Source organism: Ovis aries, chromosome 1, assembly GCF_016772045.2.
Source record: "Ovis aries strain OAR_USU_Benz2616 breed Rambouillet chromosome 1, ARS-UI_Ramb_v3.0, whole genome shotgun sequence".
In the NCBI taxonomy this organism is placed as follows: domain Eukaryota; kingdom Metazoa; phylum Chordata; class Mammalia; order Artiodactyla; family Bovidae; genus Ovis; species Ovis aries.
Window position 1 is genome coordinate 198262716 of NC_056054.1, and position 27612 is coordinate 198290327.

Consider the following 27612-nt stretch of genomic DNA (forward strand, 5'->3'; position numbering starts at 1 on the left):
CCTCCTACCCTCCCCAATCAGTCACAATTACAGCAAGAACTAATGGAAACGTTCCTTGAAGCATGAATGTCCACCACTAGGAAAGTGAAAGTGTATTTAAAAGCTCTGAATGTTCCCTGGACCCTTAATTATAGTGAATGCCTTCTTCCACATCCTATTACAATTCCCTTCTCCTGTTCCCTTTGTGGTCTTTATTTTTCTATAATTTTATTAGTTCATTTTAAGTCACCTAAACTATTTTTGAGGAAGGTAGGTCACAAGTCATAGATGAACAAAGAAGGAACATGAATTTTGGAGCCAATCAAAACATCTGGGTTAATATTTTAGATCTGACCCAAATCAGTTAAGGGATTTTGGGTTTTATACAAGTCTCTCCAGTCTCAATTTCTTAATCTGTAGAACAGGTATTACACTCACTCCAGAAGACTTGCTATGGAGATTAAATCAGATTATGTAAGAGTCCTGGATATTGTCCTATAAATTGTAGGTGCTTAAGAGACATTGCTGCCTTTTGCTCTTCCCTCCAGCTCCAAATGTTTAATACTTTAGTGTATAGTCAAGGGGATAAGAGGTGTCAGTTTAAGAATAGGAAGAAGTGGCAAGGACTCTTAGCTGGACAAATCTAGAAATTAGGGTGAAGAGATGAATAAGAATAAGAGAGTCTGAAAAGTGCAGAAACTTTGAATGCATCTCCTTTAATGCTGAAGTGAGTGTTAAAACTACAAGGAGAAAGGTTGTGGTCATCTGTTTATTATAAGCTTGTATGTCTGATGTAGAAAATATTCTGAACATCTCTATGTGCTCTAGAAAAGGGAGCAAAGCTGAAAAAAAATCATAACCAATTTAAAGGCCTTGAAGAACAATTTTTTTTTCCTTTACAAATATAATGTCATATTGTTTAAGCAGACAATCCTAAATATTGCTGGGGCATATTAAGAGATGGAAAAAGTGTTCAGAGACAACATAACCTGTGCTGTTATGGTTTCTGTCCCCACTCAAAAAAGAAAATGTGCACACACAATACACACAGACTAAATGGAAAAAGTAGGAATTTAGAAACCCCAGAAAAATAACAAGGTGTAAGCCTCAGGTCATTTTCTCCAGAGGCACTTTAGGTTTTTTCAGGAACCCAACATACAAAAATTAGAAAAGGTATGTTCCATGTATTTCTAGTTTTGAGTAGAAGTCCTGGTAAAATCAAGTTCTAGTTCTTCATGCTGATAACATAGGTTTCTGTGTACATTTCTAGGAATAAAATCCCATATCTCAGAACCACAAGAGAGCTTTAGGATCATCCAGGATTTAAATCCGGTTTCCAGATTCGGAGTCTAGAGAGTATCTATGTGGCAGAGAGTTAAGATTCTTAAGAAGACACAAATTCAAAGTCTTCACTGTTTTGCTGGAGATGCCTAGAATTCCACCAAAGGATTCCTTCTGTGTCCTTCAATCTTCCATTGCTAAAGAAAAGATAACTCTCTAGTGGAATCTGGCAATGTATCAGGGTGAAGCTGTCTTACCAAACCATTGCTGGAGTGCAGTCTCAGATCCTGGAAACACCACAGGTATGAGAGGGGTCAAAAAAAAAAAAGAGGGGGGCGGTGGGTGGAAAAACATGGAACATGAGAATAGGAATGGTTCCTCTTGGAAATTCTGCCCAGTACCATCCCACGTGTAACTTTTCTCCCTATCTGGGGAATTTTGCTTCTAAAGACAAAAGACAGTGTTTCTTCTCCAGCTAGATCAACTGTAATTATAAAATATGTTCCATCAGCTCACATATATGCATGTATATAAACATTACTACAAACCCATTAAAAACTTCCATAAAAATTGAATTTCAGAACAAAAAGTCTGAAAGAAAGTGCAAATGTTAAAAAACTAAACACATTTACTCATCCTTTAAGGAATTTGTGAATTCCTTAAAAGGAAAGTGAAACCTGTGCCAGTGTAACAAGATAATTGATTTCACTATTCTACTTTTATCTCAAACATAAACAAGTTTTTTCTTAAGTGCTTTTCTAAGCAACTATACTATTTTTATTTATAAAAATAGTTTTTTAAGTTTTAAAAAAGAGTTACTCAAAGATCAGAAAATGTAATTTTTTTTTTAAAGCATTGGACAACAGGTTCCACTACAGATTTCTGGATATTTTCTATGGCCTTTGTCACAGAAGCCAAAATATTTAATAAATTGGAATTTCACTTAAATTTCTTCTAAAGAACTTGGCAGCTGAAGATATAACCTTAGACTTGTTCAGAGATGTAACCAAATGATACTATAAGGGTCTAGCTCTTTATGATGAAATGTAACATGCACAGGGCTAAAACATATTTTCAAGTTAGTGTTGGCATTGAAATTTGTTTTTAGGATTGATGACCTTGATACAGAGTATCTTAAATAAAAACAGCAACTACTGACAATAGTGTAGATAGAACCCAAATGACCTATTCTGCTTGCTCTTTCGACTTACACATGGTACTTCAAGCACTTAAATGAAAATATTCTAGCATTTAAGAGATTTTTAAAAAAGCAAAAGAGACAGAAAAGAAAAACTTCAAGATAAACCAAGATGCAAAAGTTTATTGAAAATTAAAATCACACATCCATAAAGCAACAGCCTCAATAACAAGAAATCATTGCTGTGGTGACACAGAATAAAGAGCTGGTGACCTGGTGTGGGGAGAAGATTTTTTAAGTCTTTATATTATTATTTTTAAATATGATTTTAAAATGGAAATATATAGATCCTCTAAACTCACTGAACCAAAAAAAGTAAAGTCGTCAACTCTAATACTTGGGCCAGGAGGGTTGACTTTAACATGTGTTTACTTGGACATCACTTAGACAAAACCTAAGTGTCCTTGACAAGACAGTTTGAACAATATTAGTGATATGGGTGACTTTAGGGTCAGACTGAGGGACAGGAACTCCAGAGATGTTAATCATAGATTTGATGTTAGGATTTTGAATTCCACTTTGGGCACTGAAGAATGATATATGGCTGCCTGGAAGAATATCACCAGGGTAGTTAAAATGACAAAAGAGGTTTACTTTCCTTGGGGTCCAAACACCAATTTGGAGGGGTAGGTCTCCAGGGTTTCCAGGAGCAAGGAAGACAAGACTATCACATCAGATGCTGACATGGGTTGTTAGTGCAGGGTCTGACACAGCATTAATGAACTTTCTATTACATATGAGGGGAGGATACTGATGATGTAAGTTCTCAAGAAGAAGAAAAGAATCATCCCCTACAGTGGTGATCGTGGTAGTTATCACCTCTCTGCCCAGCAGTACATTTGACACCTTAGCTTGTTACTATTTGCAGTATCATTGCATGACCAGCATTAAAAGGGCCTGACTGAGTCTCTCAGCCACCCACAGACAATAACAACTTTTTTTCTCCTTTTCTTAAAAAGACATCTAAGTTTGAGACCTGCTCAAAAGCTTCTTCATGAGTTTCAGAAACAACAGAAGGTAACAGAAAAGGGTTCCAATAAACATTGTAATGCCCCTCGTCCCAACCTGAGCTCCTCCCTCCTGAGAAACAACACAAAAGCTCACAGACAAACACAGAGGTTCCTGACAGACCCATGCTAGATCTAAGGATACAAAATCTGCAGAAAACGTCCTTTCTCGTACAGTTTTGAGTCCCTTCAGAGATTTTCTCACTAATGGCTGTGTGCCTTTGAGCAGTTGGGTCTCTGAGCCAAAGCGTCTTCAAGTCCTGGTTACGAGGGCTGGATACACACATACATGCGCACACACACAACCACATACACACACACACTCTCTCACACACACACAGAAACACAATAAACACACACGCTCAAAATACAGAGATGGGACTCTATGGGTACACTGATCGATTTGGGGGACTGGAATGTCTAAAGAAGGCGTCAGATTGTCTCGGGGTTTCTCTCCGCGGCTCCACAAGCTCATTCCTGAAGCAGGCTGAAAGGAGACTGCAGAGAGGAACCAGAGAAAAGAAAAGATGAAGGCTTAGGACTTCACATATTCAAATCCATTGAATGCAGAAACACTTCCTTCTACCTTCATGATCATAGCACAGTCAGAACAGAATGTCACAAGGCTATTTTTATTCCTTTTTCTTTACCTTTAAAATCACTCAGAGATGACATTTCAAGATTTTGAAGAAGAAAGGAGAAAACGTAGTGGTAGTTATCCAGAACTGTGAGAATCACTTGTGGAAATTTTTTTTTAAGGCATTTTTTTCCAGATCCTTTCTGAGACCAGGTTGGAACGCAAGCATATATATATATATATATATATATATATATATAGTTTTAAGAAGTTCCACAAGTGATTCAGTTGAGGACTACTGAGACAAGGTAGGTCACGATGCTTAGTATAGCATTTGGCATACTGGACGCAATTAATTGCAAAAAGGAATGCAGAGACAAGAAGTAACTTCAATCTTTTGTGAAATGTCATCTGCCCAATTATAATGCCTCATTACTGTTCCTGTCTTGCCTACCTGTGAAGTATGAAGAAATATGATCTTATCAGTCTGGGGGCTGCATCATCCTGCCTTTGTAAAGAACTATTAATGAGCATTTTGTATGTGCCCAGATTGCAATGGATAAGTATCTTAATCCTTTCAGTCACAAACTTGGCCTAGAAATGCACATATCAAACTCATGAAAGCAACTTTTGCATAATGAAGAAATCAATTATGCTCAAGGATGCCAGGAACAAATCCTTTTATTTTGCTAACGGTTGTGCAACCTCACAAAGTGTTAGGGAATTGCTGCCCTGATGGCTTTTGAGTCACATGTGGTTATTCCTTGCAAAGGAACAAAGCCATTTTCCCTTAGTCAGGACTGAGATTTAGTAAATCCTCTCACCAGCAAGAATTGGGATCATCTTAAAGAAGATGCCAGAATACAACTTCTTAATAGTAGGGAAGTAATTTATTACCAACTAAAGAACAATGGCTTTGACTTTTTGTGTGGATACTACATCTTGGGGCTTCTTTTGGACAAAGGGTTGAATGAGACAACATGCAGAAATCATCTTTCAGTTATGATAAAAGTGTCTGGACCAGAGGGGTACCCACTGAGACCTAAAACTGAGCTAAGTTCTGCAGTGAGACATAAGAACTTAGAAAAGTGACTCAATCTATCTGAATTTAATTAATCTGAGGATATTTTTCATCATTACCAACTCAGAGCTAGTAACTCTCTCTCCTGACAACTTTCCAACATCTCCATGGAGTTCAAAACTAACTGAGTAAACTATAAATGCTTGTGTACTGCCATGACCTGTGAGGCTGAACTACATATTAACCTTTTCAAAAAAAATCTATGAAACTAGCAATTTCAATCAAATAATCTGGAAATGCGAAAGATGGAAGATTTCTAAGTCAAACTTAGAAATACGGTATTATCTCTCAGTGAGAAAGACTTCTGTTTTCTGCTTTCTCCCACAGTGATAATTCTGAAAATATTACTTGCTTCTCTCACAGATACATGAATTTGAAGCAAAATGATCAACATTCTTGAAGAAAACCATAGCTAGATAAGCCTAAAGAGATAGGACTTTACAATGAAACCACAAAGGTAAATAGCAACCACTTGATACAGAGACAGAAAAGTGGGAGTAAGTGCTTACTTTGGTTTTACTAGGCTTCCCTAGTGGCTCAGCTGTAAAGAATCCACCTGCAATGCAGGAGACCTGGGTTCGATCCCTGGGTTGGGAAGATCCCCCTGGAGAAGGGAAAGGCTATCCACTCCAGTATTCTGGTCTGGAGAATTCCATGGACTATATGTTTCATGGGTCAATAGGTCACAAAGAGTTGGACATGACTGAGCAACTTTCACTTGGTTTTATTTTTATAACTTTCTTAACTAATGAAGCAGACCAAATCATTGTAAAGAGCTATATCCTTCAGATCTGATTCTGATCTTGGCTTTGCTATGAACTAGCTATGAACTCACAGGGCTAGTTAACTGGGCCTCAGTTTTCCCAGCTATGGTACAAAGAGGCTAGAACTAAGGTCTTGCAGCTCCTGTTCTGCTCTGATATTCTATGACCTATCTGACCAGTGAGCTGCTATCAGAAAGTGATCTGATCCTACAGGAGAAGGAAACATTAAGAGCTCCTCAGAATGTCCATATTTGTATTAAAATTAAAGTAAAAATCCACCCTGTAGAAACTCAAAAATAATTCTCCAGTGTTAGGCTAAGTAAAATTTTAACAAAGTAATGCTGGCTTCAGATCAGGATGAAAGCCAAGAAGGAGAGTAAATTACAGAAGGAAAAAATAATGAAAAAGAGATAGTATCGCTCTAAAGTACACAAGTCAAAAGAATTGCTAAGAAGGTTCCAAGTGGCTTCTAAAAAACTGTCTTAAGAGTTAATGTCCCTTGAAAATATGATGGTAAGGAATCTAGTGGCAAGAATGGGTCCAACTTGTCCTCTTACTAGATTTTGGCTTCTATGAACATAACTCCTTATGTTTATTCCAATCAACTAAAATAAAATTTCTTTATACATTGTATAAAACCTACTTATAACAGTTAGAGCCACAAAAATTCAATGAAGATTTATCCTCCAGAAAGCCTATGATCATGAAGGTAATTGTGAAGGAATTTTTGAAAAAGGAAAACCATGCATAAATGAAAAGCAAACAGAGAGAAACATATACTGGGACACTCAGAGAAGCAATTAAAACTGAAAATATTTCATTACTACCTTGTACAAAATATATTCCCTTCCCACTGATTTTCCCTCCACTATAAAGAAAAGTATAAGATTGATTCCTCACCAGCATAATATTGGTACTAAATTTTTGCAAAGAATTCACAGGCTATCATAGGCATTTTCTAAGCTGATGTATTATTTTCAAATGATTGCCAGGGAATTAGATTTCTATTTTTGCTTGTCTAATTATTTGTGCTTTTTCTTGGAGATCTTCATAAAAATATAAGAGCTGAAAAAAACTCAGCTGAAGACTACAGTAACTGGAGAATTTATATAGATGTGTATCAAACAATGGAGGGAAATCCAGGTATATATAATGTAACAAAGACATAATTAGACCAAATGTCTATATTTTCCAAAGATTGCATTTTTCAGTCTGTTATATTTCCATGCACAAGTTATCACAGCTAAAGTTAGCTCTTATACACTGTGGAAACAAGCAGTCAAAAGCATGCAATGGTACATACAAACGGATACCACAGGGAACTACAGGGCTACTAATTGCCCACTATTCATCTGTGACGACACATGCAAAAAGTGAAAATATGTCTCTAAACTCTTTTGAGCTTCTTAAAATAACAATTTTAAGATGTAGTTTCTTCTTTGATGAAACAGATGGTTTGATGAAATATGAATTATAATAAAATAATTTCCCTTTAGAGTCATGTCAGCCAGTTAGGCCAAAGAAGTTATAAGCTCTGAATAACTCTCTATCTAGAGACACAGAACTATGTATCCTCATGGATCCCATGTAAATGAATGCACGTGCCCTCAACTGACTGAAGTAGATTGTCTTGGCTCATAAAATCTATAAAACTATGACACAAAACTATTCTTTCTATTGTGTGATGTAGACAAACTGTTTCAAATGTCCTATAAACTTACATGATGCTGAAAACAAACTTCCAGAGGCTATTTAAGATTCAAATAGTGTTCTGGTAAGTCACTACCAAATTGTAAACTATGGGAGGGCAGGAAACACATCTGTCTCATCTCTGTTTCTAATGCTTTCACATAGCAGATTCTCAGTAAAAAGCTTGTTACACGTGTCATGTCAACTATTCTGGTCTTGGCTGATGAGGAACCATACTGTGTATCTAGATGGGCATGTCAAACTTCTTCAGCCACAAGAAAGAGGAGAGAGGGCTCTGATAAAGGCTGCTATTGTTTTGTTCTGAAATGTCACCCTAAAAGACTTCTGAAAATCTTTTAGTACTTCTCTACTTTAGGATATACAGATTAGCTTCCAAATACTGTTATTAAAAAAATATGAATGTAAAAAAGTCATGAAGGATCCACTCTTTTATCTAGAAAGAGGACTGGAAAACTATAGTGAATAGGCTAAATCTGGTCCATAAACTAAGAATGCTTTCTACATTTTTACAAGGTGGAAAAAATTCAAAAGAAAAATGTTTCATGACAAATGAAAATTATATGAAATTCAAATTCCAGTGTCCATAAAATAAAACTTTACTGTAACAGCTACTCTCATTTGTCTATATATTGTCTGTTGTTGCGTCTGTGTTTCTGAACAGGGGAGCTGCAAGAGACCATATATATGGATCAGAAAGCCTAAGATATTTGCTACTGGTGCTTTACAGGAAAAAAAAAAAAAAAGAAAATGTTTGCCAAACTGTGTGGTAGAAGGTCAGAATCTACAAACCACACTATTTAAAACTGACAGAACTTTTCTCTTTAACTGAAAAAAAGACAGGAAATCATGGAGCAACTAGTTCAGCATTGAGTAACTCTTCTGACATTATTTTAGCTAAGTCAAACATTTCCAGGGTGAACTGAAAACGATCTGGGAGTCTGTCTGAATAGCATGATATAAGTATCTTGGAGAAGGCATCTATCCGCTATGGGTCTGTAAAGGGATATTACAAATCTGTTTCTTTGATCCTTGTATGAGTTTATAAGAACTAAATCAGTTTTGCACTTAAATATATTAATATATATTTCTATCTGATATCCTAAATATTATATAAGGAGTGACAATGGAAATTCTGGAACCTTGAATTCTAATTCTCCTCTGGAGTACTCTGTATCCCCAAGGAACCTCCAGATTCAACTTTCCAGTCAGCCTTACTATAAAACCTTGTAATTCTGATTTGCAAAACTTCCATGCTAGAAGTGAATGGCGAGATCCCTTTCAGGCAAAAAAAGTCTTAAATTGTCAAAGAGCCTGAAGTCCTTTAAAGAGAGAGTATGCTTGTTTTTTGTTCCTCTGCTGCCCACTCCATATCCCATAGTCAGTAGGTACAGGCTCAGAGAACACCTCCTGAGTATCAGAGATGCAGTCCAACCTCCTCAACTGCATTTATTTTGATTTAAAAAAGAAAAATAATACCTTTTTATTACACTTTTCATAGGTATTTCTCTAGAGTAGTTAATAATAAATGAGAAAAGATCCATTATTTATTGTTCATTTGTGTTCCTAATGTAAAAGACAATCTTTGTCATAGGCAAGATAGTTTTGGCTTCATTTCTTTTTGCCTGAAGTATAAAATGTCTACATTTTACACTGATCTATGGAGAAAATCCCATGGACAGAAGAGCCTGGTGGGCTAGAGTCCATGGGGTCACTAAGAGTCGGACACGACTGAGTGACTTCACTTCACTTTTCACTTTCATGCATTGGAGAAGAAAATGGCAACCCACTCCAGTGTTCTTGCCTGGAGAATCTCAGGGACGGGGGAGCCTGGTGGGCTGCCGTCTATGGGGTTGCACAGAGTCGGACATGACTGAAGTGACTTAGCAGCAGCAGCAGCAACGGAGACCCTGGCAATACTTTCGGTAAGGACACAATAGATTTTCAGCTCACAAGTGATTATTCTTAACCACAGAAGGGAAAGTATAAAACAGAGTTCTGATTCACCAATTTCCCTTCCTTTCATAAGAGCTAGTCTGTTCTGGTTAGGTATAAAGAACACCATCATCAAAGATCAAAGATTCAAGGTAAAATGAACATATAAATAGGTTGCATGTATATTCTAAAATGGTTGCAAAATCTGGCCTCACTGATGTTAACATGTATTGTTGGAAGACCTAGCATGAGGATGTTAAAACACTGGCGATGTGGCTCTATTTTGCCCTAATGCATCCAGATTTTCCCTAATGACCAGGCACTAGGACTCTGAATACTCAACACAGCACTCAAAGATGTCACTTATAGTGAAACCTATGTGCTGTCCCTAGTCTATAATGATTTTCCCAAAAGTGGATTGTGCGCATCCCAGCCGAGGGACAAGATAAGATATTGGGATAAGGAAAAACTATGTGACTTTAAACAGACACATTATTACTAGAATAGAGGGTGTATTCAAAATTCTACTATTGATAGCTGTGTATGGATCAGGGGCATAGAGAAGAAAACTAATTCTATTAGTGTGAGTCTCTTTTCAGAATTCACTTGAAATGGTTTCAATTCAACTTCAGAATATAGATGTAACTTGTCAAAGGGAGGGTTGTAAGAAACATAGAAGATTGCTGAAGCAGAAAAAGGAGTCCCCAGACCGGCTCATGTGAACCTACCAATTTCTGCTGTCTCATAACCTCACCTTTTACATCAGCCAACAACCATCCTGTGGCCAATCTGAATACACAGTCATCTTAATCACATCTGCTAAAATGACACAGGGACACACTCACTGTTTCTGAAGTAAATGCTGGTGCTGCTGTTGCTGCTGCTGCCTGTAGGTTTCAATCGTGTGCTGAGGAAGGTACTGCATGAGTTCCAGGGATTCTTTGATCTTCAGCAGCATCTCATAAGTCTCACGGCCCCTTACCTACATAAAAGAGCAGAAGGAAAGGGACAAAAAATGGAGAACTGTAGAACCATCAGAAGTACAGTCAGTCCTCTTTATTTGTGGATTCTGTTTGGACGAATTCACCTACTTGCTAGCATCCATTTATAACACGAAAATCAATACTTCCCAGACAGGGGCATAATGATGAAAAGTTGAGTGTCCCAATGTGCATGTTCCCAACTGAGGGTGAAGAAGGTGATGTTCCAACTCTTGTTTCAACTCTTATGTTGGAAATAAGTGTCCTTCTCATAGCCTATTTAGGGCCAAATTTTCTACTTTTCTGTACTTTTTGGAGGTACATTTTTTGGTTTAAAATAGTTCCCAAAGGCAGCTTCAGTGCTCTCTAGTGCTCCTAAATGCAAATACACCATAATGTGCCTTATGGAGAAAATTCATGTTAGATAAGCTTAGTCCAGCCATGAGCTGTAGTGGTATGGACTGTGCATTCAATGTTAATGAATCAGCGTGCATACGTGCAGGCATGCTCAGCTGTGTCCAACTCTTTGCAACCCCACAAACTGTGGCCCACTAGGCTCCTCTGTCTATGGGATTTTCCCAGCAAGAACACTGGCATGGGTTGCCATTTCCTCCTTCAGTAATGAATCAACAGCATATATTACATAAGAAACACACATGAAACAAGGTAATGCATTGATCAGTTGCTAAAAATGTGATCAGAAGCTCACAGGAATCTAATCCTGTATTTCTCATAGGAGCAATCATTCAGTATTTGGTCATGCAGACTTTATAAAGCATAACTACCACAGATAACTAGCTTTAACTGTAATTAAATCTGGAAAGACACAAGCTTTCAACACGGGTAAAATGTGCTTCCCTCTTTAAGAGAGTCTCTTAAAAACTTTAAGAGGTCTGAGCAGAACCAGGACTAGAGAAAGGTGAGTGGAGAACAAGGAGCGCTTGCCTGACGTGAGAGTGCGTGTCTGTTACTCTGTGCACGCTGGCACGTCGCCTGTCCCCTCCCTGCCAGAATTCAGAAATGGAAAGATTTTCCCTATCTTTTATTGGGTTAATTCCTACTTATCCCAGCTCTGGCATCATATTCTTTGAGAAGATTTTCCTGACCTCAACCTTTTAGGCCAAGTCTTCCATTCTTCCCATGAGCTCCCAGTGTCACCCTTAACATTACTGCAGTGTTGATTTCATTATTATACCTCTTTCCTCACTAGAAGACAAGGTGGTGTAAGGTAAGAATTGTACCATAATGATCTCTAAGGGTCAGAGTCTAGCATTTCTGCCATTTAGCAAATACCAACTAAATTCATGCTAAATGAAGAGGTCTTTTTTTTTTTTTTTCTTTTTCTTCACACATTTCAGTCTGGCGAATTCTTCACTAAAAATAAGATGTAACTGTTTATAGGGTATTTCTTCCAATAGTACAAACTGAAATTTCATTAAAGAAACAGCTCTTCAATGTGGTCTCTATCTCATCAGCTGAAGACACATTAGAGCCTTCAGAATATCTAGTATAGCAGGAAAATGTTTAACTTAAGAGTTCACATACCAGTTTCCATATGTGGCCTGAGAAACAAGACATTGAGAATCTCAGCTAACTCACTGTCTGACTGTTCTGCCAGCAAGCAGTCTAATTCCCTGACCTGACTGACCTTTAGGGCCTCAAGAAGGAAGGGCTAGTGAGCATGGCACACCCAAACCTGTGGCTTAATCTCAATCCCAGCCAAATCTCCTGGCCCAGCTTGTCTGTATCTCAAGTCAGTGTAGATGCCATCAAGAGCCATAGTGGTTACCAAAGCTTTGCTGCCACTCTAGATGGCAAAGACCTAAGGTGAGAAGAACTAAATGAACTGTAACTATAATCTAAAAACGGACACCTTGGTGACCTTGAGAGGGCTTATATTTCTTGTAGGAATGAACAATACTCCTACACAACATTTGGGCCGAATCTCTGGCCATTCTCATATAGTTGAGGATTCTGCCTAGCTTTGCTTTTTTTTTTTTTTTTTAAATAGCATTCCTTAAAAGAAATCACAGGCAATACTCTATAATAGTTTATCAACTTTATGAATGCCTTCTGACAAAATTTTAGTCCTAAATTGGTATGACCAGACTGTCTAGGATCATCTTATCACTCTTCAGTAATGAAGGACAAATTAATTTTAAAGACTTGCATAAAAAGAACTCTATTAGTAGTATAGTTCCAACTGGGTGAGTAGTAAGAGGAAGAGCCCACATTATTAATCTGTCCCAGAACTTTAGAGGGGATGAATAATTTCCTAATTTTGCAAAAAGCAAGTAGGTTTTCTGTTTTATCTCTCTTGCCTCTATCACCCTCTTCACATTCTCATTCACAGATAATCAAAAGATGACCACAGAGGAACAGCTCATTCAAAGCAGGTGATAATGAAGCAATCACGAGTGCCCAAGGGAGACTCACTGGTAAGTATAACAGTTCATCATCTGGGGATCTTCGTTTCTTGATGGATGTCATCTGGATGCCATGTGTGTTCTGACGGAAAGCTGGTGGAGGAAAAGTGCAAGTTTCATCCTGGGAACATTTCTGAAGCAATAATACATTGATTAAACAGACAGTAGCACTGACAGACAGTAGCACAGACAGACATTGACACTGATAGAGATTAGAATTTCCAGTTCTAAGCAGCCATTCAATCAGTGATCATTATTTTTATATTAGGTGTAAACCTAACAATAATGAGAGTGGGTGGGGGGAAGGTGAGGCAAAACAGGGAGAGAAAAACGGGAGGTGGGTGTAGGGAGGCTGGGAAACGGCCTCTGGCTTAAGCAGTGCTGCAGGAATCCCTGTGTTTTACTGGAGTGTGTCTGTGAACAGCTGCTCAGCACAGAAAGATAAATTGGAATTGTGTTTTATTTTTCAGATCATTTATCTTCCAAGGAGGTAAATGCAGGCTGTAGGAGTTGTCTTGTCTGTGCATTCAACCTTGTGAGTTCCCCCCTCTCATGTTAGTACAAATATCACATAGCCTCTGACAAGCAGTCTCTGGGACCTCAGTTTTCTCTTTGGTAAAATCAAGGAATTAATTTTATATATCCCTAAAGGTTTCCAAAATTTAGAAACTATACCCAGGAACCAGAATATAGAGATCATTCTCCTACTAGAGTGCAGATAATTGTTCTTACTGAAAGTTATTGATTGGTAGGTAAATGAGGTGCTCAGGGAAGCATATGGAGCTAGGCCACCAGACAGACTCGAGAATTAGGGTGGAGATATAATTATTGATAGTACATACACTATTTATAATGTATATATAAACTAAGTACTATATATACGATTGTTTGAGGAATAACCAGGGAGAAAAAAACTGGAACAGCAAATCACACTGAACAGCCCAAAGAGGATAAAGTTTAGTTGTTATAACAAATTGTTCTGTAAAATTCAATACCATTTTTATTTCTTCTGCATACTAATCAGTAATAAGATGAAAATATTTTTCATGATATAATTCACCATGTGATATATTTAAAAATACTTGCTATAGTGATAGCAGGTTTATGCAAGCCATCTTCTAGAATTAAATTTCACGCTTTAGTAGCTTGGGTGGATCAATGGTTTTCAAACTCTGTGACCTGAAGAATGAGACCTCTGGGGGTGAGTACCTGACATGCAAGGGTGGTATGAGTGAAGCATGAAACCACAGCCCACTCCTGACTCCCACCCCTTCAACTAGAAAAGTTCTGCTTTCAGCTATTTTGAGCTCCTTGAAATACTTCATTTTTAAAAAGCTTTTATTGCTTAAAAAACAAATGTGAAACCAACTGATCTAAATCATCGGCTTCACTATAAATGATGTAACTAAAGCCCTGAGTGGGTCCTACATGTCAAGGTTCAGTGAAACCCACAGCTGCATATTCCCCAGACTGTGCTTTATGAAGTACACTCTTAAGTCTCACTATTCCCCCAGACTCAGGAGGTGGCAGGTGGCATTTTCAACCCTCACCTTCAATAACAGAAAGATAAATGGATATAAACAGGCTAAGGTACTGGTTCTCAAACTTCTGCTGGCAACAGAGGCACCTACAGGGCTTATAAAACATGGATCCCTGGGCCTCACAACCAGTACTTCTGATCAGCAAGACTGCAAACCAAGAGTTTGCATTTCTACCCAGCTTCCAGATGACGCTGATGCTACTGGTCTGGGAGTCATGTCTGGAGGATTGCTGGGTAATCTTCCATGATAATCTGCTTTTGAAAAGCTATAGTGCACACCCAGAATCCATTTCATCAAGAGCTGCAGCTTAAGGTCATAAACGTCTCTCTAAAGCCCTTGGGTCTTATTCTGCAGCTTCTCAAACATCACCCATCAGGCACTGCATCTGGAGGAGGCTTAGCCCTACCCCATTGGGCCACTACAGCTACTTACGGCGCTTCGTACCATCACCATTCTTTGTGCTGTCCGAGACCTGCTGCTTTCTGATGCTGTCTTCATCTGCCTTCCTGTCTCTCCCTGGGCAAGCACAGATCCGGGCCTCAAAGCAGCGGCGGCCCAGGACTTGCCCACTAGGAATTAAAGAGGAGAAGAAAGGGTTAAATGAAAGGAATTTGAAAAGCCCCCTGCTGGCCACCACCAGTGCACCAGCTCCACCACCAACTCACGGCTGCTTTGAGGATGGGCCCCAAAGCATTTGGCAGAACACAAAAGTGCTTACAGGCCATGAGCAATATTAGTAAATAGCATCCATTTGTTCTGCAAAGAACCTCCAAGCCATTAGCTGAACAGCTGTATTTAGCTACATATTTTGAAGGAAACTTGAATTAAGCCAGTGGATGTCTCCAGATAAAATCCCCTTAGGCAGCTCAGACTTATTCAAAGAAACTGTTAAATGCCTCGCGGCCCACATGAAAACAAACACTGTCTAATCAGAAACTATTCCAGTCAAATGTCAAGAATTCAGGTATGAAGTGACTTGAACACCTTCCCAACTCTTTTTTTTTTCCTCTGCTACCTTTACCCACCCAGTTCTGTCTCCACTTTCTTAGATCTTTTATGTAAGTGTTTGCAGCAAGGATTTACAACACAAAGGACAAAATCTAGGGTAGCTCTCTGTTGTACATGCAAAGGTAATGATAAAACAAACACAGTTTCACTTTGCCCTCTGCCCAGAGTTTCTACAGAATGACAGTTCTGCAAATGCCACTTACTCTCTGGTTTCCAGAGTAACAATGATTAAAATTGGACGTCGGTTCATCCCTCCAACACAACTGCTGTTACACATGAAATTGTACAAGACTGTCGTGAATTCAGTGCCAACCTGGACACAGGGAGGAAGAGAGTCGGTGTTAACAATGACTTGAACTAATGTTCTTTCTTCTTAGTTCTTCCTTCTTAGTTCTCACTTAAACAATTCCATTTCTGATCAAGCGATATGCTTTCTTCTAAAAAACTATAAAACCCATGGTAGATTCTTCTTTGCCTTGGCTCTTAGGAAGCTTAAAGCTAGTATTTGCAATAGTGGACCCTCTGCACAGTATGAAAGGGTTTTTAAAAATAACCATCGTTGACCCTATTCACTTGCAAGCTGATTCATATCACTTAATTCAAACAGGGTTCATAACATATATGAAAAGTTAGAGATGAAAAAATTACTAACTATAGCAGTAATGCTCCAGGGATATTTTTATGATATGGATAACACAGTACAACATACATGTGAATGTATACTTCTATAACGAACACTCTGGAATTCAGAATTAAATAATCTAGTCTAGAAAATGAATTTATGGGTGAAGCAATCTGAAGCTTAGAGACACAGAGTTATAAGCTAGAAGTCTACAAGAAAGAGTCAGCACATCGAGGGGCTCTGGTCTCACCACTCCAGTGTTCTCTCTGCTGTCTCTTGCTGCTTTTCTAATCGGCCATCCTGTACATTCGAACCTCAACTATGAGATCCCTCTTAGGGTCTCCCATTTTCAGGGTAGTGTAAAAATGGTGGTGGTGGTTTAGTCGCTAAGTCGTGTCCTACTCTTGCGACCCCATGTACTGTAGCCCACCAGGCTCCTCTGTCCATGGGATTTTCCAGGCAAGAATACTGGAGTGGATTACTGGAGTGGATTGCCATTTCCTTCTCCAGGAAATCTTCCCAACTCAGGAATCGAACCTGGGTCTCCTGCATTGCAGGCAGATTCTTTACCGACTGAGCTATGAGGGAAAACTTGCATCCAATACTCATGTACATCCACTACCAGCTGAATTTCCAGTTAAGATCTCTGGATAATAATGCTGTGTATAAACTCAACTGTAGATTCAATTATTTTCTGCCTTTAAGATGAGAACATGGGCAACAGAGCCATGTTACCAATAACAAATTTGGTACAAATTTAGCAGTTTTGAAGAGGGTAGGAGAAGTGCCTGGTGAAGAGAAGGGAGATAATAAATACAAAAAAAGTTACCTATTTTATAACTAAGATAGAATTACATGCTTGAAACATCTCCTATTACTAAAAGTAATACTCTCTCAAGTCTGCCCAGTCCTTATCTGCTTACCTGAGGTGGCTCATAAGGTACCAGCACACTTTGTCTTCCTGTGATGGGGTCTTCTACGTACTGGGCATGGCTGTTACCTTCTACTCGAATCAAATGACTGGGAGGGGCAATCTGTCCTGCAGAATGGAAAAAAAAAAAAATTAGCTCTTCAACCTCAAAACAAATATAACAAAATGAAACTATGGACAGAACACTGGTGGTCAAAAAAATAGTTTGTATAATAGAGGAAATATACATCCTTGAAAAGAAGACTAGACCCTGTTGCCAGAGATCTTACACATGAAGGTATCACAACCTTTATAGCCACAAAAAGGTCAGGAATGGTCATCTATATATAAAGGAACAGTCCCATGTTTCTGGGCTCAAGGTAAACAAGTCAAGTTGTAAAGGACTCTATAACTACATCTCTAAGCTGATCCATACAGGGCATTTTTCCAGCTTCTCTGAAAAATGGAAGAAAAAGGAACAAGTTAATTTAAAAAATATACCTGCATGACAGAAAACATTGCTCCTAAATTGACCATTTAAAACACTAAGAAGCTATGGATGGCAACGATATAACTTTCACTTTGCCGATTCTATTTTTCATGATGCAGTCACAATTTTACTTTGGTCATAAAGATGGGAAACTAACTTTATTTGTTGTACTGCAATCGTCCCAGGTTAGAGGGTAGAAAAGGGAAGCAAGTTTTGAAAGGAACATAAACAAAGTTTCACAAAATGTGATACCTGGTAGAACTCAAAAATAAAGACGCTGCTCCAAGAGTTAATGCTATAAAGATGTTTTTTAACCTTTGGTCTGATAGTCTCATTCTACAGTAACTGATACTCAAAGTAAAAGGCTTCGTATATCAAGATGCTCTCTGCTGCCTGAAATATCATATATTATGGCAAAAATTTTAAATAACTATTGTGCTAAAAAATAAGAAAAAGCAAACAACAACAAAAAATGGTTATGTCATCTTGATGGATCAAGAGCAGTTATGGAAACTGATAAGAAAGCCTAGCTATAGAGAATAACTTCTACAGCATATCATTAAGTGAAAGGTAAGATGCAGAGGTATGGATAATGAGGTCATATAGACAAGGACTAAAAATTAATATGTAAAAATTAGCTGTGTTAAGGTGGAGAGATTTTAACTTTTTTTCCTTTTTGAAATTTCTATCTACTATCTTTCTCCATTACTTCTTCATTACCACCTATTATATTATCTATATACACATACTCTGGGTAACCTACCAATCTTTCTATTTTTCACATAATTTCTATAAAAGGTATTCTAACTCCCAATCCTCCTGTCTCCTCATTGCTCTTTGATGAATCTTTACACTTTCTCTTGTCCTTTCTTTCAACTATTTTGTGTTCTTGACTTAGCCTCTCTTCATAAACTTTAGAATAGTAAATGTAAAAGGACCCTTGGAAATAATGACCACTTCTGTAAAACTATTACTGAATCTGAGGCTCAGAACCTGGGACCTAACTTATGTATGGATATAGCACTTGAAGGCGGCCCCAAGATAACCTGCTCTTTACTGCTTCCCCTCCAAGCTCATGTTCTAGATCGTCCATTTACTCTTCTTATCTGTTATTTGTCTTCATTTATTTTTCTTATTCCCGATTTTCCTCTTCTTCTTCTTCTTTTTTTTTTTTTTTTAAATATTTCTCACTTTGTATGCTCCTTTCTCTTACCCTTCTAGACCCTAATTGGTCAACCCTTGACAATCACCCTGAGAGAGGTCTTCAAGCCCTTAGTAGGGGACCAACAGATCAGAGGGCACACTGTTCTTCTTAAATCCTCTCATTAAAAAAAAAGGGAAGTGTTAGGTACAAAAGCAAAAAGCAGCCCAAAATGGTGGTGGCTAAAAGACAAAGGGAAAAGCCCACAATAACAGAACAAAAGAAAATCTGCAGCCTGGAGTGGGAGTGAGAACCTCAGGTGAAACATACCTAGCCCTAATTTGCATAGGGAGAGGAGACAAAAAGTACAAAAAGAGAGACCCAAGATGGATTGAGGCCTCTCTTTTGGGATCGGCCCACCCTCATGCCTCCAGGGTATACTATCCTTTGTTTGCTGAATAAAACTCTGAGCTGTAAGTGAGCTGTAACATTGGTCTGCCATTTCAAATCTTTGTTGCCACAAAACAGAATCCAGGAAATTACTCACTCTCTCAACAGAAGGAAGGAAGAAACAGGGAGAAGAGAGGCAAGTCCAGGTCATCCAGTGATTACCAATATTAAAATGAGCAGTTTAATTATTGTGAAAGCCTGAAATTTATTCAACATCATTCTCAGACAGTCTTGTTAGCCAAAAAGGTAGACTAAGCTGCCATCAGATTGCAGAGGTTGGAAACTGATAGGTGGATCCCAGACAAAACTCTCCACAGGAGCTCTATTTCAAGCTTAGTTGAACAGCTACAGATCCCCATTCTCCTTACCCTCGTTGAATTCACGACTCAGCTCATGGTTGGGGCACCTTTTTACCACTTCAGTGACATGTTCGGCCTTCTTGTAGACAGGCATGGCCCGGATGACAGCACCCTGAGGTGGTGGAGTCATAACCTTGATCTGGATGGGGCATGTCTTTGCAATTTGGCAGTACAGCTTCTTCAGTTCAGTGGAATACTGCTTAGAGATGGTCCATGGTGGAAAAAAGAATGGAAACAACAGGAGATTTTGTTATATTCAAAATCAGAACGAGGAAATATATATACACGCTTCCCTGGTGGCTCAGAGGTTAAAGCATCTGCCTGGAATGCTGGAGACCCAGGTTCGATCCCTGGGTCAGGAAGATCCCCTGGAGAAGGAAATGGCAACCCACTCCACACTCTTGCCTGGAGAATCCCATGGAGGGAGGAGCCTGGTAGGCTACAGTCCATGGGGTCGTAGAGTCGGACACGACTGAGCAACTTCACTCACTTTAACTTCACTTTTCTGTAAACATGTTCCTTTAGAGCTGCCTGTTTGAAACTAAGCAGGACCCTATGGGGCTCCTGGATATGGAAGCCTGTGTCCCCCATTCCTTGTTTGTAAGGAGCAGACTCCAGCCTCTGTCCTTCCCAGAGCCCCAGAGGACAGATTCAACATTCTGGTAATCAGGGAAGGGAGAGGATACAAAGACAAGGGAAGAATAGCCAAGAAACCACAGTGCAGCCTTAGGGCAGGTTCCTGGTTCCCCCTCAAGGGACACACAGAACAAAATCTTTAAGCTCTTATTAGAACCAAAAACCCCAATGGAATGGATTTAGCATTCTTCACTCCAGAGAACACCTGAGGCCATATTAAAGGCACCAGAGAAAGGCATCAGGAGATTACTGGAAATCAGATTGAAAGAGGCTGGTCCTGCACACACTCTAATCTTATCATCAACCTCACTCTGGAACCACTGCTGTAAAGCTCCTTACCAAATACTCCCAGGTTGGGTCACTGTGTTTGAGGGCAGGATCACACACACTCTGTCCCCTTATGACCAGTAAAGAAATAAAGCTATCCTTTTCTACTTCACCCCAAATTCTGTCTCTGAGATTTGATCTGGCACCGGTGCACGGAGACCAAGTTATCAGCATCATGTTCACCACTGGTTGAAACCATTTATCAAAACACATTTGTGTCATTATTTATAGTTATCATCTCTTCAGGATGAAGAAACTGATTCTCAGAAATATCTCAATGATTAACACCATGAACAGGTTTATAGAGTACTGAAAACTAGACGGAAAAACAGTATTCTCACGTGTTGAGTGATATTAAGCAGACTATAATTAATCCTACCCTTAAAATACTCTAGAGAGACTCATAAAAATTAGGGTAAGGGAAAAAAATGTTTTCAGACAGAATATCTGGTAGATAGTGCAGATATTACATTTAAGGTCAACCAACTACAAAACTGCAAAAGTTCCCTCAAACAACTGCACTTATCTTGTAAGGTCATAGTCCAAAAGAATGAGGGATCTGAAAGGGGTCATTTGGTCCTATGTTCTCATGAAAGGACTGCCCTATTACAACACAGTAAGACATGGCAGCAATAAAGATGATCTTTTCATTCACAAGGGACTGAAATTTTCCTCCCTATACTTCCTTCTGCTTGGAAAGGAAGTTCAGTGGTTGGTTGGTTGGTTGTAGAATTAGAAAATAGGGTAGAGAGAGCATGAGACCTTGAAAATAAAGGTTCATCCTTGTTTCCTTTTAGAAAGTCTCCATTCTAATCCTTATATTATCTTAAACCTTAAGCGATCACCCTGTGTGTCAAAGTCTCATCACAGCATTCCTCCTCATTCTGAGGTTGAGTGAAACCACTTGGTCAATGGAACTGCTGGCCAAGAGCAGGGCACCTAGTAACACCCAAACAAAGGTAAACAGACACACACACACAGGTTACAAATCTAAATTGGCAACAATATTTTTCCAGGGAAAAGACAGTGGGGAGCAAAGGGATTCATTACTGCTATGCTCCAACCCAACTCTGAATAGAAGCAAATGTCCCATGGAAAAGCACACTTAAAAATAACTGCTTTATTTCTTCCTTTTGAAATATAATATTTATTTAAATAATCTTTTTCTCCCAAGCATTTCAGTATATGAAATTTTCAGTTATGAATTTCCCAATACTAGATGTGTATTGCATAATCATTTCTCCATGCCCACAGGTCAAGGATTAAGCACAGCAAAAGGGTTTTACATAGCTTGAAGAAATAGGAAGCATGCCAAAAATCAACCACAAAAATAAAATTCTACTTGGGAAACACAATGAAATCTAGATGGATATATTTGCTCAAGTGTTTTTTAACCAATGACTTTACAAACAAAGACACTGTCTTATAACATATTATGAATTTTCTTTTATTGACAACTCTCAGTAAATAAGCCTATCTGTTTGTGTTTAAGTTAGGAGATATATAATCTAAACATGAGTTTCATAAAATGTACCTTAGGAAAGATGACTCCAAAATAAGTTTGCCAGCTAACACCTGAAGGCAAATAAGGCACCCATCCAGGTATGTAAAGATTATAAAAAAAGAAGGATAAGTGTTCAGAGTAGGACAGTTAAGAGGAACATTCCATTTTAATAACTGATATACTATAAATCACACCTGACAGACTAAAATGTAAAAGTACTAAGAATAATCATAGGCATCATCAAGTGTTAACACTTCACTCATTCTCAGAGATGTAGTGGGGAATCTAATTTCTGAGTTTCAGTAATCTATATGCAATAATAACTTCACCATTTTTTTTGAGATCTGGTATAAAAAACTTAAATCTTCACAGAAACCTAACAGGAAGGTATTACAGATCTACAGTCTCTTATCTGAAACCACTGAGGCCAGATGTTTCAGAATCCAGAACTGCTTAGATTTTAGAAATGGAGTAGAGTTCATATGAAAGTGAAAATGTTAGTTGCTCAGTCCTGTCCAACTCTTTGCAACACCATGGACTATAGCCTCCCAGGATCCTCTGTCCACAGAATTCTCCAGTCAAGAATACTGAAGTGGATTGCCGTTCCCTTCTCCTGGGATCTTCCTGACCCAGGGACTGAACCTGTGTCTCACGCATTGCAGGCAGATTCTTTACCGTCTGAGCTACCAGCATGTGTTATAAATACTTCCAGCAGGATTTAATGGGCTTCCTCTGTGGCTCACGGGGTCTCAAAGAGGTATAACTGAGCGACTAACACTTTCAATTTTTTCTTTCACTATAATCAAAGCTTAATATCTCTTCAGAATTCATGAATATTCACAATAAGTGGAAAATGAACATAAACCCTTAATGTTCAGGCCAAGTTTCACCAGCATGTGAGTTTGCCACAAATTTATGAAATTACAACAAAACCAAAGCAACTTCTGTTTTTCAGAGTTCTCTGAATTTCAGAAAACAGATAATGGATCAGTATTATTATCCACACTTTACAGATAAGAAAAAGGCAGGGGGAGGACTTGCCTGAGGTCACAGGGAAGAGCTGGTTAACAATCAGAATATAAGAATCATCCTGAGACCTGGAACAGTAGGTCCTCATCTCTCATTCTCTTGGCTCAACACTGCATATATTTGTACTTTTATTTTTTCATAATTCTCAACCATGTGGCTATTTTCTGAATCAGCTTAAGAGGTATACATTTTCTCTAACATTAAAATGGAGCTTGAAAGTGATCTACTTAACAGCAATAATTCCTCTTTATTTATTTCTCAGTAGAATGGGCTTCCCAGGTGGCGCTCACGGTAAAGAACTCACCTGCCAATATAGGAGACAAAGAGACATGGGTTCACCCTCTGCGCTGGGAAGATCCCCTGGACAAGGGCATGGCAACCCACTCCAGTCTTCTTGTCTGAAGAATTCTATGGGCAGAGGAGCCTGGCAGGCTACAGACCATGGAGTCATAGAGTCAGAGACAACTGAAGCGACTTGGCACACAAACACATAATAATGTTTGCTCCTTTTAGTGCTGGGAGAAGCACCAAGTGATAGAAGTGAAATTACCCTGGTGCAGGAGGAAGGTGACCTGCAGTTTAGGACCAGCTGTCTGTCAGTACTTCTATTGTGACTGGGAGGAACTCATGAGTGAGGTCCTGTTGTTTCACATGGTTTGTTGCTGCTGCTGCTGCTGCTGCTAAGTCGCTTCAGTCGTGTCCAACCCTGTGCGACCCCACAGATAGCAGCCCACCAGGCTCCCCCGTCCCTGGGATTCTCCAGGCAAGAACACTGGAGTGGGTTGCCATTTCCCTCTCCAATGCGTGAAAGTGAAGTTGCTCAGTTGTGGTTTAAGGTCCTTTACATTCTGGCTTAATCTTACATTCCCTCTCCTCATCCTCCAAACACACACTTTCCATCCCCCTTTTCTACCCATGCAAACACACCATACACTCATCATGCACAATTCAAGCATATTTCCCCTGTTTTCCATATTGCACTGGGACAATTTTGATATCACTCTTCAGATAGAGATGCATCTAGGTTATAAACCATATTTTCCAATTTTTGTGATGAGTTTTACTACCGACTATATCTAAATGTCTGACTAGGATACATTCCAACTGTTGCTTCCAGTTAAACTTCCCAGACCTGTAGTTTAGTATCAGAGGGGCTGAAGCTAGTCTCATGTGGTTGCTTCTTGACAAAGCCAAGCTGCTTCTACTCAGTGTCCTTCATGGCTTGCAAATTGGTTTTGTAATGGTGTTTAATATTTTTCCAATACTAAATTCAGTGTCTCTGGCCTATAGTGTTTTCATAATTCCTTAGATTTGTCCACTTCCCCCACCAAATAGCTACTCTCATATTTACCGATTTTCCACACTTCTGCAAGATCACCAAAAGTGGGAATCTGACTTACGCCACAATTTTAAATACCCTGGTGATTCAAGTCAGCAGAGATCACAAATTGGAATACATCTGGCTTCTTTTAATCTCTCTCTTCCTCTCTGGGACTTCTAAAATCTGCCCCTAAAATGCTCCCAAACATTGACTTGAGATTGTGTACATCTAAAGATCAATTTCTTCTTTTGGGCATGTATGTTTTGTTTTGCTTTAATCAGCTTTGAAGTCTAATATACTATGTGAAAAAGTGAAAGTTGCTCAGTCAAGACTCTTTGTGACCCCACAGATTGTAGCCCATCAGGCTTCTCTGTCCATGAAATTCTCCAGGCAAGAATAGTGGAGTGGGTAGCCCTTCCCTTCTCCAGGGAATCTTCCTGACCTAGGGATGGAACCTGGGTCTCTCACTTCAGGCAGATTCATTACCGTCTGAGCCACCAGGGAAGTCCCCTAAAATACTAGAAAATACATTCACTTTTAAGTGTACATGTTGATGACTTTTGACAAATGTACACTCCAGTGTAACCACTATCATGAATAAGATACATACACTCTTACTCCTGCCTAACCTTCCTTCAACCTCCAGCTCTCATTAAAATTATCTGATTCCCCTTTTCAGTCATTCCTCTCCCCAACCATTTCTCAGGCATTCATCCACCTGCATTCTCTCATTATACTTTTGCCTTTCTAGAATTTTTAGAAATAGAATAATACTGTACAATCAGGTGCTTAGATTAGCATAATGCTTCTAAGATTCATTTATGTTTTTGCGTGTATTTGCATTCCATTTTATTATTTAGTGGAATTCCATTGTCTATCAAGTCACCAATTATTTCTAGTTTTTTATTAACGATAAATAAAATTCCAGTTGTTTTCCACATTTGTGGCTTCCATATCCATGGATTCAATCAAGCAAGGACTGAAAATATAGGCGGGGGAGGAGCAGATTTTCCAATAAGTTCCCCAAACCAAAATTTGGATTTGCCATGCAAGCAACTATTTACATAGCATTCACACTGTAGGAAGCATTATAAGTAATCTAGGGATGATTTAAAGTACAAAAGAGGATGTATGTAGGTTAAATGGAAATAACAGATGATCATTAAGGGACTTGAGCATCTGTGAGTTTTGCTTCTGTGGATTTTGGTATTCATCTGGGATCCTAGGACCAGTCTCCCATGGATATGGAGCGACCAATTGCATTATGAGCATTTACATACACATCTTGGACTTCCCTGGTGGCTCAGACAGTAAAACATCTACCTACATTGAGGGAGACCTGGGTTCAAACCTTGGGTCAGGGAAGATCTCCTGGAAAGGAAATGGCAATCCACTCCAGTATTCTTGCCTGGAAAATTACATGGATGGAGGAGCCTGGGAGGCTACAGTCCACGGGGTGGCAAAGAGTCGGACACAACTGAGTGACTTCACTTTCACATACATATCTTAAGACATGTTTACATTATTTTGATTAAGTACTATAAGTGTGAGTGCTGGTTAAGTGTATGCCTAACTTCATAAGAAACTGCCAAGCTGTTTTAAAAGGAGGCTGTGGTATTTTACATTATCACTAGCAGTGTAAAAGGGTTTCATATCCTTGACAGCACTTCAGTTCGGTTCACTCACTCAATCGTGTCCAACTCTTTGCAATCCCATGGACTGTATACATAAGGGTTCCCTGTCCATCACCAAATCCTGGAGCTTGCTCAAACTCATGTCCAGCAAGTTGGTGATGCCATCCAACAATCTCATCCTTTTTCATCCCCTTCTCCTCCTGCCTTCAATCTTTCCCAGAATCAGGGTCTTTTCCAGGGAGTTGGATATTTGCATCAGGTGACCAAAGTATTGGAGCTTCAACTTCAGCATCAGTCCTTCCAACGAATATTCAGGACTGATTTCCTTTAGGATGGACTGGTTGGATCTCCTTGCAGTCCAAGGGACTCTCAAGAGTCTTCTCCAACACCACAGTTCAAAAGCATCAAGTCTTTGGCATTCAGCTCTCTTTATGGTCCAACTCTCACATCTATACATGACTACTGGAAAAACCATAGCTTTGACTAGATGGATCTTTGTCAGCAAAGTAATGTCTGTGCTTTTTAATATGCTGTCTAGGTTGGTCACAGCTTTTCTTCCAAGGAGCAAGCGTCTTTTCATTTCATGGTGGCAGTCACCATCCACAGTGATTTTGGAGCCCAAGAAAGTAAAGTCTGTCACTGTTTCCACTGTTTCCCCATCTAATTGCCATGAATTGGTGGGACAGGATGCCATGATTTTTGTTTTTTTGAATGCTGAGTCTTAAACCAGCTTTTTCACTCTCCTCTTTCACGTTCATCAAGAGGCTCTTTAGTTTCTCTTCGCTTTCAGGCATAAGGGTGGTGTCATCTGAATATCTGAGGTTATTTATATTAAGGAATATCCAGCCCGACATTTTGCATGATGTAATCTGCATATAAGTTAAATAAGCAGGGTGACAATATACAGCTTTGACGTACTTCTTTCCCAATCTTGAACCAGTTCGTTGTTCCATGTCTGGTTCTAATTGTTGCTTCTTGACCTGCATACAGATTTCTCAAGAGGCAGGTAAGGTGGTCTGGTATTCCCATCTCTTTAAGAATTTTCCACAGTTTGTTGTGATCCATACAGTCAAGGCTTTAGAGTAGTCAATGAAGCAGATGTTTTCCTGGAATTTTCTTGCTTTTTCTATGATCCAACAGATATTGGCAATTTGATCTCTGGTTCTTCTGCCTTTTCTGAATCCAGCTTGAACATCTGGAATTTCTCAGTTCACATCCTATTGAAGCCTAGCTTGGAAATTTTGAGCATTACTTTGCTAATATGTGCTGCTGCTGCTGCTAAGTCGCTTCAGTCGTGTCCGACTCTGTGCAACCCCATAGACGGCAGCCCACCCGGCTCCACTGTCCCTGGGATTCTCCAGGCATGCACACTGGAGTGGGTTGCCATTTCCTTCTCCAATGCATGAAAGTGAAAAGTGAAAGTGAAGTTGCTCGAGATGAGTGCAATTGTGCGGTAGTTTGAGCATTCTTTGGCGTTGCCTTTTTTGGGACTGGAATGAAAACTGACCTTTGCCAGCACTTGGTATTGTCAATTTCAATGCCATCCTCGTAGGTATGTATTGGTTTTCATTGTGACTTAAATTAACATCCCCCTGATGTTTAATGATCCTGAGTATCTATTCATATACACATATAAATTTCATTTATATTTATACTGTGTATAAAAAGTTTAAAATATATATTTATATTCATTTTGTATTTTACA

At 39.0% G+C, this 27612-nt stretch overlaps 1 protein-coding gene and 1 non-coding gene across 15 annotated transcripts in view; one reads left to right on the forward strand and one right to left on the reverse strand.

Moving 5' to 3' along the window:
- Positions 1-27612, reverse strand: part of TP63 (tumor protein p63) — a 264867-nt gene that overhangs the window by 13135 nt on the left and 224120 nt on the right. For 7 of the 14 annotated variants that reach the window (XM_060419328.1, XM_027957366.3, XM_004003041.6 and 4 more), the window contains 6 exons: positions 19466-19652; positions 17030-17145; positions 15688-15797; positions 14909-15045; positions 12946-13028; positions 10375-10511 (listed from right to left, as the gene is read on the reverse strand). In XM_060419328.1, coding sequence (XP_060275311.1) covers positions 10375-10511; positions 12946-13028; positions 14909-15045; positions 15688-15797; positions 17030-17145; positions 19466-19652 — 770 coding nt within the window. Of the gene's footprint in view, positions 1-2554; positions 3964-10374; positions 10512-12945; positions 13029-14908; positions 15046-15687; positions 15798-17029; positions 17146-19465; positions 19653-27612 lie in introns of those variants that run through there. The other 7 variants (XM_060419332.1, XM_027957355.3, XM_060419362.1 and 4 more) reach the window with 2 other exon arrangements.
- Positions 19747-19819, forward strand: TRNAS-GGA (transfer RNA serine (anticodon GGA)). The gene has a single exon. It is a non-coding gene; the product is annotated as a tRNA-Ser (tRNA).